The sequence below is a fragment of the Typha latifolia genome, chromosome 1 (genome assembly GCF_019914945.1).
Source record: "Typha latifolia isolate L0001 chromosome 1, TyphaL0001v2, whole genome shotgun sequence".
Classification (NCBI taxonomy): domain Eukaryota; kingdom Viridiplantae; phylum Streptophyta; class Magnoliopsida; order Poales; family Typhaceae; genus Typha; species Typha latifolia.
Genome location: NC_133086.1, coordinates 19912249 through 19930553, shown reverse-complemented (window position 1 = coordinate 19930553; position 18305 = coordinate 19912249). Strand labels below are relative to the sequence as shown.

General features: G+C 37.5%; 3 protein-coding genes across 8 annotated transcripts; all 3 read left to right on the top strand.

Annotated features, from left to right (window-relative positions):
• The first annotated feature begins 928 nt into the window (after positions 1 to 928).
• Positions 929 to 3637, top strand: LOC140796947 (protein GAMETE EXPRESSED 1). The gene is made up of 7 exons (XM_073150172.1): positions 929 to 1653; positions 1756 to 2343; positions 2446 to 2572; positions 2656 to 2842; positions 2919 to 3075; positions 3152 to 3225; positions 3316 to 3637. The coding sequence occupies exons 1-7, from the start codon at positions 1178 to 1180 to the stop codon at positions 3510 to 3512; spliced, it is 1806 nt and encodes a 601-aa protein (XP_073006273.1). The 5' UTR covers positions 929 to 1177; the 3' UTR covers positions 3513 to 3637.
• A 1737-nt stretch (positions 3638 to 5374) lies between these two features.
• LOC140791730 (probable GTP diphosphokinase RSH2, chloroplastic) lies at positions 5375 to 9827 on the top strand. The gene is made up of 6 exons (XM_073142373.1): positions 5375 to 6483; positions 6694 to 6879; positions 7972 to 8432; positions 8570 to 8728; positions 8801 to 9152; positions 9324 to 9827. Exons 1-6 carry the CDS (start codon positions 5761 to 5763, stop codon positions 9609 to 9611), a joined length of 2169 nt encoding a protein of 722 aa, XP_072998474.1. The 5' UTR covers positions 5375 to 5760; the 3' UTR covers positions 9612 to 9827.
• A 2346-nt stretch (positions 9828 to 12173) lies between these two features.
• On the top strand, positions 12174 to 17340 carry LOC140781494 (UMP-CMP kinase 3-like). Of its 6 annotated transcripts, none has more exons than XM_073127519.1 (10): positions 12189 to 12399; positions 13435 to 13500; positions 14325 to 14379; positions 14529 to 14646; positions 14901 to 15057; positions 15188 to 15268; positions 15350 to 15457; positions 16582 to 16653; positions 17018 to 17076; positions 17171 to 17340. In XM_073127519.1, exons 2-9 carry the CDS (start codon positions 13459 to 13461, stop codon positions 17024 to 17026), a joined length of 642 nt encoding a protein of 213 aa, XP_072983620.1. In that variant the 5' UTR covers positions 12189 to 12399; positions 13435 to 13458; the 3' UTR covers positions 17027 to 17076; positions 17171 to 17340. The 6 variants fall into 6 exon arrangements, with proteins under 6 accessions (XP_072983627.1, XP_072983620.1, XP_072983594.1 ...); XM_073127502.1 differs by having other exon boundaries at positions 12368 to 12456; XM_073127526.1 differs by lacking the exons at positions 16582 to 16653; positions 17018 to 17076; positions 17171 to 17340 and adding an exon at positions 15707 to 16430 and having other exon boundaries at positions 12174 to 12399.
• Positions 17341 to 18305: the final 965 nt, after the last annotated feature.

The following is an 18305-nucleotide window of genomic DNA, read 5'->3' as shown; positions in this document are numbered from 1 at the left end:
TCTCTTTTTTCTCACATATGGAGGGTTATGCATTTCTTTCTTCTGGTTATAAAGATCACTCATGTTCTTGATTTGGTTTAGTTTTATTATTTGGCACTGTGGTATAAAAGAACCTTTTATCTACTATGTGAGTCCATTTGAATCTACTCAAAATTTGTGAATACTTTGCTAATGAATTTTCTTCAATTTGGTTTCTATTCTTCTTTCAACCTTTTCAATTTAAATGGTTTTTAACATATCGAGCTGAAACAAGATAAAAAGAAAAATGAACAGAGAGTTTTCACAGGGGAAGTATTAATTATACCAAATCACATTAATTACCTATAACTTCCTACCATATTTATTGAATCTGCCCTCATTTAGCAGCAATAAATTAAGCACTAATTAGTTAAACTACCAATATTCTGCGGACGTGACATCCTTTCACTTAACAACCGTCCCTAAACGGCACGCATCTCTTCACATCTCATCGTCTATGAGACATATATTTAGTACGACTCTTCGTAAACTATTGGAAGACAGAGAGGCATCTCTCTCTCTCTCTCTATCTCTCTCTCATATATATGTTCCAAAGTTAAGTCTTTCTCTTCTGTTTATGTTCTAACTCCGAAGTTCTGAGACCATGCATGTTTACTGAAGCTCGCTTTACTAAAGGATAGATAAAGAAAAGAGCAGGGGAATTTTGTTATATTGATGAATCCGGGTAACAAATTTTTGTTCTTCATGGTTGGCTGAGAAAACTTTGAGAAGAAAAGCCTTTATATGACAATTGTTGGAAGCTTCCATTGTTTCCTTCAATCAAGTTTAAATGTTATTCCTTCTTATACTTGCCTTGGTAGATTTGTTTCCATGAGGGGGATACTGGTTAATTAATTCCAGGATGGATTAAGAATAGGTCTCGTTGCACTGCAAGTTACCATGTTTGAACACTAGTTTATACAAAGATTTGTTGTCAGAATATTTCGTTTTTCCTATTATTATTGGATTGATCAAGTCGGTGCTTCTCTTTCCTTTTTCTTACGTCATTAATAATAAGTTTCCTCTGTTGGTTTACAATGCGAAAATTTACAGGCATAGAGGAAACTTTATTCTACGTATAATCCTCAGTTTTAGCATAAAACGACTGTTGCAGATTAAACTTTTATCCAAGTTCTCAGATCTTCACATTGTGGGCAATATGCATCACCTCTTTTTGTTGGCCTTACTATGTTTATTTCGCATTAGTCATAGCTTTAGATGGTTCTCCTCCTCCTCCTCCTCCTCTTCTTCTACAACTCCTCCAGGCCATGGCACTTGGAAGAAGGATGTGGGAGAACCATTTGCTGAATTCTTCATGGGAAACCTCGATAATCCAAAAGGAGTGAAGTTACTGGAGAATGCGAGGAATAAATTGATTGGACCAAGAAATTGCTGGCAAGATGCGTATCAAAATCTATTCTCTAGTTGTTCTGAGATCATGGCTGATAAAGAGAAGCAATCAAGGTTGGCATGGGACCTCAGCAATTGCTTTCAAGAGGACTCTGGTAGGTCAATGTTTCCTCATTGTGACGCAGGAGTACTTATGGTGCATTGCCGCAAGAAGTTGAGCGATTTCGACCAAAAGATTTTTCTTGAATTCTTTCTTGAGACTAACACTCTTTGCCACCAATTACAGTTAAGTACTCTCCAAGTTATTCCAGCATAGTGCATGATGTCATGTTAAATTTCTTAAAATGTTTCTTTTACTGAGATTTTAACTGGATGTGAAATGTTCAGAGCTGAAGCGTTCAAGCATGGAACAGAAAAGTTGGTTAATGATTTAACGAGATCGTCTCGATTCGCTGAGGATAAGCTAGAGATAATTGGGGAGAGATCAGAGCAAATCCTAAAAGAGTCTAGTAAAGTTCATGATTCAATAGCTTCAATAGAAGTCCAAACTCAGCAATTGGCACAGGCATCAAGGGAAGTTGAGGACCAGATTAATGATGTGTTGGAGCATTCAAAGGTTATTATTGAGCAATCTAAGGAGATAGCGGCATCTCAATCAGAACTAAAAGAAGAGCATTTAGAGATGAGGGAAAAACTAGAGTCAGGCATGGCGCGATTAGAGGAGTCCTATGAGATCTTGGGCAATGAGATGGATAAATTGAAGAAGGAAGCTATGGATATAGAGAAGGAGATTAAGGTCGTCGGCAATTCCATGTCCTCAAAGATGCAAGATCTTCAAAGTACCGCTAATGATATTGGAGATGCAGCAGGAATGTCCTTGGAGAAACAAAAACGACTTTTAGATGGACAGGCAGTGGCACTTGAAGGTCTAGATATCCTTAGAAAATTTCAATCTCAAGCACTTGAAGAGAGCAGGTATCAGATTATTTATTCATCGAATTTGGGTTGAAGTGCCATTTCCTTAATGGCTTCTCTAATATCTTCTATCTTTCTGTGAAATTTCTGTTGTTTTGTCAGGGAAACTATACAGAAACTAGCAGAGCTTGGTCAGAAGCAGCAGGAAGAGCTACTACTTAGACAAGAGCAAATCCAGCAGGCCCATGAACTTCTTATCCAAAATTCACAATCAATACTAGCTGCTCAGGTGAGTTATTTTGGATCTCAAGGTTTTCCATTTTGTTTACTTATTCTTCATCGATTGAGATGCTGAACTCATTTTACCGGCAGGAAGAGTTTGAACTGAAGCAAGCAAATATTTTTTCAGCACTGGATAAACTCTTTGCACTACATAATGCTATTTTGATTGAGTCTCGTTTCATCAAGTCATTCTTTTTCTACTCTTGTGTCATTTTTCTTCTCTACATGCTGACTAGTGCAAAACAAACATTCGGCATCCGAGGGCGACTATATTTTGGTAATGGTTGTAATATACATCCTTAAATTCAAAACAATATCCAGAGTTAGTCTCTTAACGGCATTAATTCTGATAGGTCTTTGTATAACACTTGTCGTTGAGCTTGGATTAGTAAGACTTCGAGAGGATGACTTCAGTAAGCAAAATTGGATAATGTCTAAAGTGTTCTTAACTCGAATAGCATTCCTTGCTGCAGCAGCTATACAAGTCTTGCATTCTATATTTACTTACAGGTAAATTTTAGTTTATCGATAGTACTCGTAAGCTTATTAGAAAAAAGTTATTATTTATTTGTCATTCACTTTGCAGAGATTACGAGGTACTAAACCATCAGTTGCTACAAACATTGGTTGAAAAGGTTAGGGCAATAGAAGAAAATTCAGGTTGGGTACTCATAACAATTGATGAGCATTTACTATTGGCAAAGATGATAAATTTGTAATAATTGATGAGATATTGCTATTGTGATACAGGGAACAAACTGTTGTCTTACAGCACAGAGAGTGATGAGAGTATCAGCAACTACTCATGGATCTGCAAGGAGTTGCCAGAAGATATAGATAGCGATGTGGATCCAAACTACATCTTGCCAGAAGAAGTTTCAGAGAATTACACCAGTACAACATCAATTACCAGAAGATATGACCTTCGACCTCGGAGAAGGCAATAAATTTTACTTCTACATCACTACAAATTCATCAGAAGATACCTTACCCTTGCTATGTAATCAGAACTAAAAGTTTTGTTAAAAACGTTTTCATCTTAATAGAAATCAATACTACAAATTCTGGGATCTATACTTGTTTCTTGTACTTCCCCATTGGTAGATTGAGTGCATAGTTGTGGTTGCTTGCGATGGCAAGGCATGACAATACGACAGAGTCATATGTTACTTGTTATGCTTGTTTAGGTGTCATCCTTATCCTCCTCCACTTTAGAGTGAACATAAAAGTGCTACACTGTTAAGCGAAAGAGCTTTCGATAAGATGAATGACTAGTTGTATACTTGTATACGAAGATATCGCAGCTGCTAAGTTTTTGTTTATCAAAACAGATCAAAAGAATTACCACTCCTTATATTACAAACAATTATGCTAGGTTTAAATTTAACACAGGGTAAATTCCAATGTTCCTCTTTTATATTACTTTAAACTTAAGCAAATAAAAAAATAATTAAGCACGCAATTCTCTAAGTGGTCTATATTAAATTACAACTGTTTAATCACGGGTTAACAGAGATATGGCTCAGCTCGAGCTCTGCTTGAATTGAGTGGAGTGAGCTGATTAAGCTCATATTATATATATACTATGTTGAATTTTTAACTATTAGGCTTATTCAAATTGTGCTGATATAAATTTGAAAAGAAAAATTTTGATTTAAAATTAAATTTTAGAGCTAATGCTCACGCTCGACTTATTTACACCCGTGGTATTTTGAACATTACCAATTTGCTTATGGTAAGAAATATTAGTATCAATAATTTTTTATTAATTTAAGTATTTGCACAGTAAATTCTGAAAGGAAAACTTAATAATTACAACTTTTAAAAATCTTAAATTTAAAATCAGGCTAACTTTCTGGAGGTAAATAATAATTCTTTACGTCCTATCCGAAGTTATAATTCTTAAAGAGAATCTTACATATCTAACTCCATTATCCAAGTCCCGACACGTGTGCTCCGCACGACCACCACGGGCCGTCTCAACAACGGCTACGATCCCTCTTCACGAAGCCACGTGGCGATGACCGCAGAAACGTGTCTGCGTGTGTAGCGGCGGAAATCGATCAACTGCAAGCCCCCTCCATCGCACGTGCTTTCCAAAGACCGTCCGTTTTGCCAACTCCCTGCAGGTACTCACTCACTACCCTTGTCTTCTGCCAATCTTCTCCAGATTCCAAAAACAATACCACCCTCAAACTCCAATCTATCATTATGTTCCTTACCACGTTTCTACCCATTTTAATTGCGTTAAGTAACTATCAGAGGTTAAATTGGGGGTACCAATTCATCTAAAATATTATTATCCTCGAGAAATTTCTTATCATTCCTCTGGTCATCATCATCCATTCATCCATCTTTAGTTGCAGAATTTTGTAATAAGACCTTGCAAGTTTCTCAAATAATTTTTTTTAATAATGTTTGTTTATCCGTTACTTCTTTCCTATTTAGTTTTTCTTATTTAAAAGTCCAATGCCTATTCAATGATTTAACCCTTGATAAGAGCTTATCGATGATTATCTTATTAGACTAGAGACTTATCCAACTCTATCTTTAATCATGGTAGGAGAAAGTCCACTTATTTTATTTATTATTATTTCCCCTAGGTCACAACCTTACCACTAATATATTGATTCAATAAGATCTCAAAGCCTTTTGTCATAAGGAAGAGTAGCATTTTATTTTCATGCGGGGAAAAAAAAGGTGTAGATTATTTATTTAAATCACAATAACTAATAATTTAATATCTCCTTTCTCGGTGGCAATTCCGTGATTCTGTCATTTACTTCTCCTGGTCTCTATGCTTTAGCCGGGGGAGTGCCAGGTTCTTCTTCTCCCGCACTAAAATCCAAACCACAAACGAGGGAAAGAGAAAAAAAGAAAAAGAAAAAGAAAATTATTTTGCCGTTTCTCTCTCTACTTCCTTTCCTTCTCTCTCGACCGTTCTCACCTTTCCCAACTTATACTTTCTTCTCCCTTAATATTAGGTCTCCCGTATCCCTCGCTCAAATCCCATCGAGCTCTCTCCTTTCCTCCAAATCCTCTTCCCTCTGCCTCGAATTCGTCTTCTCCAGCTCGAAATTAGGGTTCCTGAGCTACAATTTGAGGCCCCAAAGCTGAGCAGTCTCCGCTTTTTGATCACGATTCCCCTAATTCGAGCCGTCAAAAGGGGAAGAGGAATCTAGAGTTCCGGTGACCATGCCTGTGCCGGCGATCGCCCTCTACGCGAGCCCTGCCGGCGGCGTCTGCTCCGCTCCCCACCACTCTTCTCAGATCTCCGCCTCCCATGGCTTCCCAGACTTCGATATCATTTCCTCATCCGCTTCCCCGTCGTCCTCCACCTCCGCCCAAAAGCCCATCGCCGGCGGACTCTCCTGCCTCTTCTCGTCCTCGGCCGCTGCCACCCGCCACGGGCCCTCGTCGACCTTTACTGGCGGCGACGAGATTGGTTCGCTTTGGCACGAGAGATCCGACGAAATCGGCAGCTCCTACTCATACTCTTCGTACCCGTCGTCTTCATCGTTCAAGTGCCGGGACCATAGTCCTGTGTCCGTGTTACAGGGCCCGGTGTCGTGTAGTGGGAGCGGAACTTCTCGAAGCCCGCCGGTGTTGCGGCCGCCCCGAGAGTGGATGGGAAGCGATTGGAAGGCTGGAAGGGATCGGCTTTTTAGTGGGTTTGTGAGGAATGCGTTGGGTTCTTGCTTGGATTACGTGTCGCCGAGTTTGCCACTGCAGGGGGGTGGTCAGGTGGAAAGTGGGATTGATGTTGAGGAGCTGACATTTGAATTGGATGAGATGGAGCCATCTATTGAGCCCTATGCGAGGGAATTGCTTGCTGGAGCTCAATCAAGGCATAAGATTTTCTACGAGGAGCTTGTGGTGAAGGCTTTCTATGAAGCTGAGAAAGCTCACAGGAGACAGGTGATATTGCTTCTTTTATCTAATTGTTTCTCAAATGAAATAGGAATTTTCTTTTCAAACACGATTGCCTTCAGATGTCTTGTATAGATTTGGAATGCTTAGTTTCTTGGCCTTCTCCATATTTATCTTTATCGTCAATGATTTCTAAAGCTTTATAGTCTCTCTTTGAAGGTTTTAATGAAGTTGATATATCTTTTTATGAATTGATAGATGAGGGCGAGCGGAGATCCGTACTTACAGCACTGTGTGGAGACTGCAGTTCTGTTGGCAAAGATTGGTGCTAATGCTACAGTAGTGTCTGCAGGGCTTTTACATGATACAATAGATGATTCTTTTATGGATTATGATCATATATTTCATATGTTTGGAGCTGGTGTAGCTGATCTTGTTGAAGGGGTATGTTCTTTTTATTTTATTTTATTTTTTTACGGTCAATTTCCTCAATTCTGTTTCAACATTTTATATCATGGAGAGATGGCCATTTACTACTTTTTTAGTTAATTATCAGAATACTTGTAGTGCAAAACTTTCTTGTCTAGTTTGATGGGTCCTTCTGTGCCATTTACTACTTTTCCAGTTAATTTTCAGAATACCTGAAGACACATTATTAGGCCACGTCAAATTAACAGATCATGGATTTGCTTTATATCTATTTATCTTATTATCATTCCATCCACTTATTTTCTATTCACTTCGATAATGGTTAGATTAAATCTTATTAATCTCAGATCTTTTACTGGAAGGTTATTATTGTTAGTTTGGAATCAGAGATGCATGTAACTGTTCTTTGTGGAGAATGAGAACTGTGATTGACTGATTTCACTTTATAAGTTATCAGATTATTCTTGGCCTGCCTGTTCTTTATTTGTTTTGCATAGCTAGCTAGACTATCAAGAAGTGTGGCTTTTCTTTATCTCACAGTTATTTAATGACCAGATATATTGGATTGACAGATGTAGACTGGTTGTTTGTTTGTGATAATAGTATAATACTATTTCATACATATGATAATCAGGATATTTCTGAGTCATCTTTTAAATAGTGTTCCCAGTGGCGTGTTAGATGAAAAGTACACAGTTCTGACACTTACGTACAGATAATTTATCCATCTGTATAGTGATGAATTATTAGATGAATATTGATGCGATCATTTGGCAAGATCTTCACTGTAGCATCCGTGTGATCCATTAATTTGTTCTCTATTGCTTTTATGGTATCAGCTGATGAGGTACCTCTTTTTCTGGTAATAGGACTTCTACCTATAAGAAACTTTTTATAAATTATAACTATCTAACTATCTGAAGCAGTCCTATCTTTTTGTTTTTTTTGGGGGAGGGGGGGAATTAGTACATTGTTGTAGACATTTGTGTTCAAATTAGAGCTAAATCTATTATTAGACATTTGCGTTTCAAATTATTATAGCTGAATCTACTATTGCTTATAGACTCGGAAGATAAAACTTTAACTGCTTCTTTGCAACTTATCCAGGTCTCAAAGTTAAGCCATTTAAGCAAACTTGCTCGTGACAGCAACACTGCAAGCAAAACTGTTGAGGCTGACAGGTTACATACAATGTTTCTTGCGATGGCTGATGCCAGAGCTGTTCTCATAAAGCTGGCAGATCGGCTGCATAACATGATGACTTTAGAAGCACTACCTATGGTAAAACAACAGAGATTTGCAAAAGAGACCTTGGAGATCTTTGTGCCCTTAGCCAATAGATTAGGAATCTCTAGTTGGAAAGAGAAGTTAGAAAATATTTGCTTCAAGCATCTGAATCCGGAGCAGCACAAGGAGTTATCCTCCAAACTTATGAAATCCTTTGATGAAGGACTTATTGCATCTTCTGTGGAGAAACTAGAAAATGGTTTAAAAGATGAAGGTGTTCCTTATCATGTTCTATCTGGGAGGCATAAGAGCTTGTACAGTATCTACTGCAAGATGCTAAAGTGTGTTTATCCTTCTAATTTACAAATGTTTCTACATAGTTTCTTTGTTATCTGCACTATAATGAAGTTTCTACTTCAGAAATTGCAATTCTTGTTTACTATATGAGGCTAACTAGGTTGCTACAAAACTTTCTCAGGAAGAAGCTGAGTGTGGATGAGATCCATGATATCCATGGTTTACGCCTAATAGTAGATAACAAAGAAGACTGTTATAAAGCGCTGGATATTGTTCATAAGTTGTGGCCAAAAGCTCTTGGAAAATTCAAGGACTACATAAGTCATCCCAAATTGAATGGGTATGTGATTGAGTATTCTGATATTTTAATTCAATATTGAAACTCGGACTTCCTGCTGATCATTAGTTGCAGGTACCAATCTCTACACACTGTTGTTCAGAGTGAAGATATGCTCCCACTGGAAGTTCAGATCCGAACAAGGGAAATGCATTTACAAGCAGAATATGGATTTGCTGCGCATTGGAGATACAAGGAAGGTAGCTGCAAGCACTCATTTGTGCTCCAGATGGTGGAATGGGCAAGATGGGTTGTCACTTGGCAGTGTGAAACAATGGGCAATGATAAGTCCTTGTCTTTTGGCAACTCCAATATTATTAGGCCACCATGCCCGTTTCCTTCTCATTCTGATGACTGTCCTTATTCATACACACGCCAGTGCAACCACGATGGACCCATTTTCATCATCATGCTGGAAAATGAAAAGGTTTGTTCTTGTCGATGTGAATTTTGTTTGTACATTTTCTCTTTTTTGTAGTAAGAACACGGAGGCATGATTTTCCCTTCACTCAGTTACATCTTTCTATAACCCCTTTGCATTACTGACGATATAATGTTTAGACAGTCACTTAGTTGACGTGGTTGTTGGTGATTTCAGATGTCTGTGCATGAGTTCCCAGCAAACTCAACTGTGACAAATTTATTGGAAAGAATTGGCGGAGGGAGCTCGAGATGGAGCGCTTACAGTTTCCCTCTGAAAGAGGAATTGAGGCCAAGACTGAATCACGAGCCTGTGAGCGACCCCAGTCAGAAGCTGCATATGGGGGATGTGGTGGAGCTAACACCAGCCCTTCCGCACAAGTCTTTGACTGAGTATAGGGAGGAAATCCAGCGGATGTACGAGGGAGGGCTCACCGCCTCTGGCCGGGGTGGTTGGAGAAGCTGACCAATTCCTCCCTCTCTTGCCAGGGTGGCAGGAGAAGCTGACCTACGCCTATAATTACTATGTCAACATGTTCTAGTATGTCCATTGATTTATCGTACAAATGAATTGTACAGTAAGTCCCTTAATCCATTTGAAATGTGGAAGCTGGGTTAAACGGATGAAGGGGGCTGTTATGTTGACTGAAAAGTTGATTAAATATTTTGTATCCTTATCTCATCTTTTCCACTGTCCTCTTTCATTTCCTATTATTAATACAGTTAAATGTTTCAGAAACGCTTTAAAGCGATTAGCTTTCTGCAACAAAAAAAAATCAAGTACGGAGGGAGACCTGGTAGGCAGAAGCACTTTTACAAACCTTTTGTTGCTTTGCTCCAGTGAGGGAAGCTATGACATCATTCTAATCCCAAGTGATCCACAGGCTCTTGATATCTTTCTTATGACTGCTTTCCATAGAATCTTGTGGTTGCAAAGATTCTGGACAGCTGCAATATAACTGTCCACGTGTGATCTTTGACAACTATCTGTATAGTTTGTGAGGTTCTAGTTAAAATGCTCATGTATGATTCTTCTTAATTCTGTATAACTTTGACTACTATTCATGCTGTTGGCTGTGAAAATTCTACTGCCAGTCACGCTCTGGTAGTTATAGCACACAACGTTTGATCTGTAATGCTTTGTTTTGCTTTGCTTTACCAGAATTGATGTATTCTTTTGATTTTTTTGTCGTAAAAATCCAATTCATTCGAATCTCTCAGGTTTCAGCTTCCAGTTTTCGTCATTTACTACTCAAATTGAGTTATTTTCTTGTTTTGATATTTGGGAATTGTGGTAGTGGATAATAGAATATGGCATGTTTGCTTCATTGTGATATTTTGGCAACTGATGCGAGAGCCAGAGACTAACAGAGCAGCATCATCTATGTGGGATAAATGGCAGACTGTAAGGCTTAAAGATGTTATGATATTTGTCAGAATTTTTGTGACTTTGCTCTCTTTGCTCGCTCCGCTTCTGGAATTCATTATCAGATAAGAAATATTTTAACGACAGCCAAGACCTGCAGATAGAAAAACGAGTCTCACTTTCAAAGAATGCAGCACAACTTTGAAAAGAGGTATGCATATTGCTATAGTGGATTATTGGGTAACAGTTCAAAATTTTTACTATATTCTCCTCTAGTTAAATGTGTAGTTGTCTACTGGAAATGTCACACAGGCCCTATTGTTTGTCCTGTTCGTAATACCGCTTTGGAGTCTGTAGAACATATTTTATTCTATTGTAATTCCACCCAATACATTTTCGAATCACTTCACTTCAAATGGTTTAGTTTTCACCAACGGGGTAAAAGATAGACCAGGAAACATGCAGGGCGAGAGCCATGAATTGGAAAATTCTGACATTGGGCTCCCTCTATATTATCCACCGGGTGATGGCAAGAAGTATGTCCTAAGCTTTTGAGCAATCTGGACGAAATGCACCTTACTGAAATCAACTAATATTTACAACGGTGGTCCTAGTGATACCACTTCTGTCCAAATTGATCAAAACATCAAAATCAGGTGGGGCAGAGTTATCCCCTTCGCAACAAACATACTAGGTTGCCCCTCTACCAAAATTGGCCATTCAATCGGTCGCTCGATTCCCTTCCCTATAGATACGAAGGAATTTAATCTTTAAAAAACTAGTAATTAAAGTCCAGCACGTGTCAACGAGACCACCTAATTCTCTACGGTTCAGGTTCCTTCTCTTCAAGCACTTTGATCAGAGCCTCAACATCCAACTCCATCATGATCCGGTTCGGTTTGCCTTGGGCGTCACCTTTTATAAAGGATTCGTTGTGTTGATCTTAATCCAACTAGCTGGGGGAGGCTTCCACCCAACTAGAGCTCTTACTGTGGTGCATTTACTCTTTGCCACCCTCTATTGTAGATATTCTTCTGTCAGACACCAAGCCCTGCTTAGTTATGGATTGGTATTCTATTGAGTGAGAATCAGGTCCTTAAATTCCTGTCTAGCTGTCCCTCCCTCTTCTTATCCTTATATATTCTTATTCCTAATATAATTAGGTGGTATTGATGACAATTGAATCATATTCAACCAAACCCATCCCAAACAAATAACTACAGCAGCTGTAACAACTTGATTTGCGAGAGAGATGATTTAGAATTTATGGATTTCAAATATTTGAAAATGTTATTAATACCGAATTTTAAATAATCCTTTTCCGAAAAGTAATTAGGGAGGGGGAAGCAGCACATAACGCGACCTACTACCTCACGTTCGTAACGTGCCGAGTCGTGGGTTGGCATCTCGCTCTTCCCTCTCGTAATCGTTCATCGCAGATTTCGTCTCATAATAATAATAAGAGATAATTACATCTAAAATAGATTTCTCATTTATTTTTCATAATATATTAGCCTTCTTAACTATAGAAAACTATAATATATATATATATATATATATATATATATATGTTCAGGTAGTTATCCGTTAGATTCTTTTATTACAAAATAATATGTGAACATTACATGATCTACAAAGTTGATAATAAAATGGTGAGTGAGTGCTTTTTCGTATTATAGGGTTCAACGTTTAATAATAATAAGAATTCGTCGCAAGTTGGAGGAAGATCTCCCCGCGCGCGCGTATATAACGTCCACTATATCAGAGGAATTGGTTCCATTGCCAAGGGCAACTTGGATCTTGATCCTTCTCTTCCTCTCTCTCTCTCTCTCTCTCTCTCCCATTGAGGTCTGAAACTCCGCTCCACCAACCTCTCGCCTCTTACTAGGTGCCGATTCCATCTCTTGATCTGTTCTTCCTATCTCATTCTCCGGATCTAATGCCGGTATTGTCTTTGTGCAATGATCTGCTTAGGTTGTCACATTTTTCCTGATTTTGTTGGTCGTGTTGTTTAATTATGGTTCTTTTGCTCGTAAAATGATCCTATACTCTTTGTGCATGATATATCTGGTGGAATTGGGATTATTGTTGCTTTCTTCTACTGTTGATGGTTACTTTAGAGCAAATCTTGTCTAGATCTGGTGTTAGAGAGATCCAAATTTCGACATATCAATTTGTTGATGAAGTAACGGCTTAAGAATTTAACATATTGGTGATTCCTGTTGTGAGAAATGTGGAATTTACACTAATTAGTATTTGTTATCCAATCTGTTTGTTGATATTGTTTTTCTCCAGATAATTCTTTCTCGCTAGAGTGATGGAAGTATAGTTCCACAAATCTTTGGAAAGGGCCTCTCTGCCGTAAAGAAACTTGTGTTTTACTTGATTTGACCTAGATCTCTAGATAGAGAAGGTTTTAGAGAGTAATTTGTTCTTAAGGATGACGCCAGAGCTAAGTTGGGAAGTGTTTACCGACGGATCATTTTCAGGTTGTTGTCTATTACATACATTAGCCTACCCCTTTTGGTAGTCGAATAATGTGGTATATGCATTTCAATAGTATCGTTAATAGGAGATGTTGCTGTTAAGAGCATGTCTTTGATGTGGCCTTCCTTACCTTCGTATCCTCCAGTGCTCATCATGCAAAATTTTATCTGTTGGAACATGGATCATGGTATGAAAACAATGTTGTAAGTTTTGTGAATAAAGTTATATTAGAAGACCTTCAATTCTTTCCGACAAATAGCTATTTGGCATTGTCAACATCTAGATAAGATAAAAGAAATTTCATTCAACAAACTCTAATAGAATTTACTCCATAAACTTACTCAGGTGCCGTTCTGACCTTGTATAGAAATAAACAAGGGCTCTATATATTCACTTATGAGATAGGAGTTTGACATTAATCCAAACTTCCTTGCAGGTAACAAATCCGAAAGCTTTACAAATGGGGACTGTTGTAGAAGCTTCTGCAGTTGGAATTGTCAAGGTACTCTATAATCTCAGATTCTAAGTATTTAGTAAATTTCAAGATACAATTAACTGGAAGATTAATTTCCAGCTCAGTTACTTTTCTTCATTTAGAATCTTTACTTGCAGTAGATATTAAGGCATTCTCTACGCTGCCTTCTACGCAAACGATGCAAATTAGTATCTTTTCTTACACAAGTATAATACATGTTTGTACGTGCATGCCTGCTTTCTTTTGATATAAAACCAGTCTATTGAATCATGATTCCCTTCTTCTGCACGTAATGCCTGTATATCAGATCAGAAGGGATGATTACAAAATTTTTAGTTAACAATTTGAAATGGATAGCATTGCAATCAATGATTCTGAATGACTTAATATGAAGAATCATATGCTTGTTAGAACTGCCACTTATGCAATACAGAGGTATGAGTTTTTTTTCCTATATATTTAATTTTGTTTACAAAGATATGAGGTTGAGGTGTAAATAGCAGGATTTGTACACTTTAGCTAACTAGCGGTTGAGAAACAACCTATATTTCTCCACTTACTGTGTACCTTCAAAGAAGACAATCTGTTTTACAATGGAATGGATCTAGAATTTGGATGTCCTGTTACTTCATCTTGTATTGCTAGTTACTGTCGTGACAGATACAAGTTTCCAAGATACACTTTATATGCATAAAGAAATAGATTTGATATCAATCAAGAACTAAATCATAATACTTCATTTTTATTATTCATCTTTCTTTATTTTTATAACAGCATCATATTTATGTGAATCAAGATATTTAATTTAATTTTATCTCTCTCTACTGTAATTAACTACTATTTATTTGCAGGATGACAATGAGAACATCCTGGGTAACAAGAAAGTGACAGTCATTTTTGTTTTAGGTGAGATTTCTTGCTTCATTCATGTTTCGGTTGATTTCCCAATGTTCTCTCCATATTTCTCTTCCAACATTTAGATACTATAGTATGTTAATTATGCTGTTAGTCCAGATCAAAAACATTGGATCTGACAAAATCTGATTTACTTACAGGTGGTCCTGGTAGTGGTAAGGGTACCCAATGTGCCAATATCGTTCAAAACTTTGGGTTTACTCATCTTAGTGCCGGCGATCTTCTGCGGGCAGAAATAAGATCCGGTTCTGAGAATGGGTACTTTCAATCACCATTATTATAACAATATAAACATGATTACTGATTCTGCAGTTGCTCATTAATACACATTGTTCTTCTTTTTGCGATAATTACTGATAATTTCATGGTTGCCAAGGTTTTGAAAGGAAGCCAGTTTTATACTTGAAAGCAGAGTTTCTCTTCTGTTAGACAAAGTTTCCTTCAATTCCATTCTAATTCTTTGTACTTTCTATTTGATATTTACTTTAAGTTTATAATATTATTTCTTACAGTACCATGATCCAAAACATGATAAAGGAGGGAAAGATTGTTCCCTCAGAGGTAACAATAAAGCTTTTACAACGGGCTATGCTTGAAGATGCAAATGACAAATTTCTCATTGATGGATTCCCTAGGAATGAAGAAAATCGTGCTGCATTTGAGAGAGTTGTAAGTTTGACGATTCTGCATTTCTTATTTGATACTAACTACCTATTTCTCTTTATACCGATTGTTCTGCTAATTTTATTCCTTTCTTTCTGAAAAGAGAATCTAAGAATGTTATCTCTTTCTGTTACAGACAAAGATAGTACCTGAGTTTGTATTATTTTTTGAGTGTTCTGAGGAAGAGATGGAGAAGCGTCTTCTGAACCGTAATGAGGTGAGGTTGACGGCAACCTATGAAAAGTTTCTGTTGTTTATAGTTCACCTCTGACATTTCTTTCTGCTGTTGGTTTCATAGGGAAGAGTTGATGATAACATTGAGACGATAAGGAAGCGATTCAAAGTTTTTGTGGAATCCAGTTTACCTGTGATTGAATATTACGACTCGAAGGGCAAGGTTAAGAAGGTATTTCTCTTTTTATTTAATATTATAATATGGTAAAAGTAGTTTCAACTTGCAAGAGTACTTTGTGTCCGTGTACTTCTTTTCTTTTCCCTTTTCATGTATATCGTGTCCGTGTATTTACTGTTGGAAAATTCCTAGTCTCACAAGTTTCATCTATAAATTGAACTGTCTTTACTTCAACAGTGGTATCCCTCTAGTGTGAAATATTTATCTGCAACCTGCACGATTAACCTGATGGGCCTTATTCAGGCAGCTTCAGGCTCAAGCCAGACCAAGTACACCGGAAAAATTAAATCATGGTTTTGACTTTCAACCAACTATTTGAGGTTGTGAAGGATGGGAAACAGAGGGGATAGAGAGATGAACCAGAAGGGTGGTTCTGGATAGGCAGCAGATCCTGGGTCTCGGTGGAGCCGCTGTACTCGAGGCCTTCATCAAATGTAACCTTTTGTGTGACTTAAAAAAAAAAAATGTAACCTTAACCTTTTGTGGAGATAGTAAAAAAGGGAGATAGTATAGCAATCATAGGAAGAAAAGATGGAACAAAAAGTTAGGAGAACCTGTGAGATGAGAAGGGAGAAAAGGAGGCATAGAGAGTAAGAGAGAAGAATGAGATGAATACCAACCAACTCTAGTATAGTTGGTAGGTATTTTGCTCATGACCAAGGAGGTCATGAGTTCAACTCCAACACCAAGCAATATTGTGGAGAAATTGTTTGGTGGTTGGTAGTTTGGTGGCTTGGCTCGATTTGGTTGATGGCTCGGCAGTGCGGTTAGCTTGGAAGAACAGCTTGACAACGCAACGGCTTGGAGCAGGTCTCGGCGGCGTTTGATTCGAAGCAATTGTTCGGCGACGCATATGGCTTGACGCCTAGACTAGATAGCTAAAGAGTTTGGTGGGGCCTAAAGTGCCTCTGTATCTAGGGAGGGTTGGCCCTTTGTCCGGCCCATATCTAGCCTTCGGGCTCATGAATGATCAAAAAAAAAAAAAAAAAAAGAATGAGATGAATAATTTTAACTTAAAAAAAAGTAGTCTGTTTAATATGATATATATATATATATATATATATCTTTCAATTGCATGCTTTTGTAATGAGAATGATTTAACTGTTTCATCTTATTAGATTGATGCTGGGAAGACTATTTCAGATGTTTTTGAGGATGTAAAAGTTATTTTCTCCTCATTTAATGAAAAGGTAAGAGCAATTATCTTCTCCTATAACATTAGAAATTGCAAAATAAATTTCAGTAGATGCTTAATTGCATATGCATGTATCTTGTTTCCTGCCAGCCAAATCTAAGATGGAAAATTAAACATGCATGCATCTCAACCTTGACATCGGAAACTGTTACTATGATGTTAAAAGAAAATAGTCAACTCATATAAAGTAACCTATGATGCTTTATGCCCGCATTTTGATTAATTTGCATATTAGTTGGGCTGTCTGAACGCTTAGGAAGATCTTTTACCAGCACATAGAGGATGTCAATCATGCAGTACGTAATACTCTACCAAAATCCTTTGATCCATCTACTACCTTTTCTTATTTTCTCTCACAGGCTACTTAGGGAGTTGGAGAAACAGTAAGAATTATAGGGAAATTGGAATAGTGTGAAAGGTAACACTCTTATGTTTTTTTTTTATTTCAAATTTCTCTTTTTCTTTATATATTTGCAATCAACACTTAATGCTCCTAAATCATTATTTGGCAGGTTATTCTTCAAAAATCCAAATGTCACATATGCTTTGGAAAGGAGGAGGTCATATACACTAAATAAATAGAACAAATTACACCTCACCTTATCTGTCTTTGTACCATGGAGTTGATTTATTTTTCTGAGGTGATCTTAATAATATATCGTTGATAGCCCGGTTTATGATATTTGCCAATGCACTTATTTGAATTGTCTATAAATCCTTTGTATCATCGTAAACCCTTTTCTGGAGGGGCTTAGTAGTTGTAACTAGATTATACACACAAACAATGGAAGAAACTTTGTTATCTGCAGCTATTAGTTTTAAAGTATTATATAACAAATAAATTAATAAGTAGCGAAAGCTTTATTACGGCATCGTTTAGGTTTCTACTGCAAGAGAAGAGCCATAAGAGCCGTCCATTGTGCTTCTCTCGGACACTAGGGCTGCAAATGGTCCCAGTAAACCTAACCTAATCCATCACCAATCCTTGTAGTGATTGCCATCCTTCGGCTAAGGAAATAAGAGCAGTTTGGTGGCCTGAGATTGTTGTTAACGTAGTCACTGCTCACAATTTTGTGTACAACAATGGAGATGAGATGATGTGGTCTATTTATGATGTCCCACTTGTCTCGCTTAAGACATAGTTTGGTTCGCCATCAACAAAAAGCTGAGGAGATAAGGACTTCTGCCGACGATCGAAAACGAAAGGCAAGATGTGAAACCACCACATCCTCATGGCTCGATAGATAATGATTTTGCGGCTCCTGTGGATCTCTATTTAGATCTTCTGATGACATCATTGTTCCAGCCATTAAAGAACAAAAAGAACAAAAAAATAAATAAATATCTGCCATAATCTACTTCATTTGCAGATAATATGAGGGCTTCTAATGTCATACTTAAAGAATTTGCAACTATGGTGACCGACTTCTACATATAGATTGGATAAGGTCTTAATAGATGATTCAAAATTAAGAGTCTAATAAAAGTGATACAAGATCCCTTAGTTTTGGGTGCATGATTCCTTTGGCTTGCCCGATGACATTAAGATGACAACCACTTGTCACCATTATTTAGCAGCAGATTCTACTTTGACTAACATTGGTGTGCAGTCGTTATTCGACGGCGGAGATCATTCCCGCATATAAA

Coding starts and splice junctions, on each gene's coding strand:
- LOC140796947 (XM_073150172.1), top strand. CDS start 1,178: ATGCATCACCTCTTTTTGTTGGCCTTACTATGTTTATTTCGCATTAGT. Junction 1,654..1,755: donor ACTCTTTGCCACCAATTACA/GTTAAGTACTCT, acceptor TGAAATGTTCAG/AGCTGAAGCGTTCAAGCATG. Junction 2,344..2,445: donor CAAGCACTTGAAGAGAGCAG/GTATCAGATTAT, acceptor TTGTTTTGTCAG/GGAAACTATACAGAAACTAG.
- LOC140791730 (XM_073142373.1), top strand. CDS start 5,761: ATGCCTGTGCCGGCGATCGCCCTCTACGCGAGCCCTGCCGGCGGCGTC. Junction 6,880..7,971: donor TAGCTGATCTTGTTGAAGGG/GTATGTTCTTTT, acceptor CAACTTATCCAG/GTCTCAAAGTTAAGCCATTT. Junction 9,153..9,323: donor TCATGCTGGAAAATGAAAAG/GTTTGTTCTTGT, acceptor TGGTGATTTCAG/ATGTCTGTGCATGAGTTCCC.
- LOC140781494 (XM_073127485.1), top strand. Junction 15,058..15,187: donor GTGCTGCATTTGAGAGAGTT/GTAAGTTTGACG, acceptor TTTCTGTTACAG/ACAAAGATAGTACCTGAGTT. Junction 15,269..15,349: donor GTCTTCTGAACCGTAATGAG/GTGAGGTTGACG, acceptor TTGGTTTCATAG/GGAAGAGTTGATGATAACAT.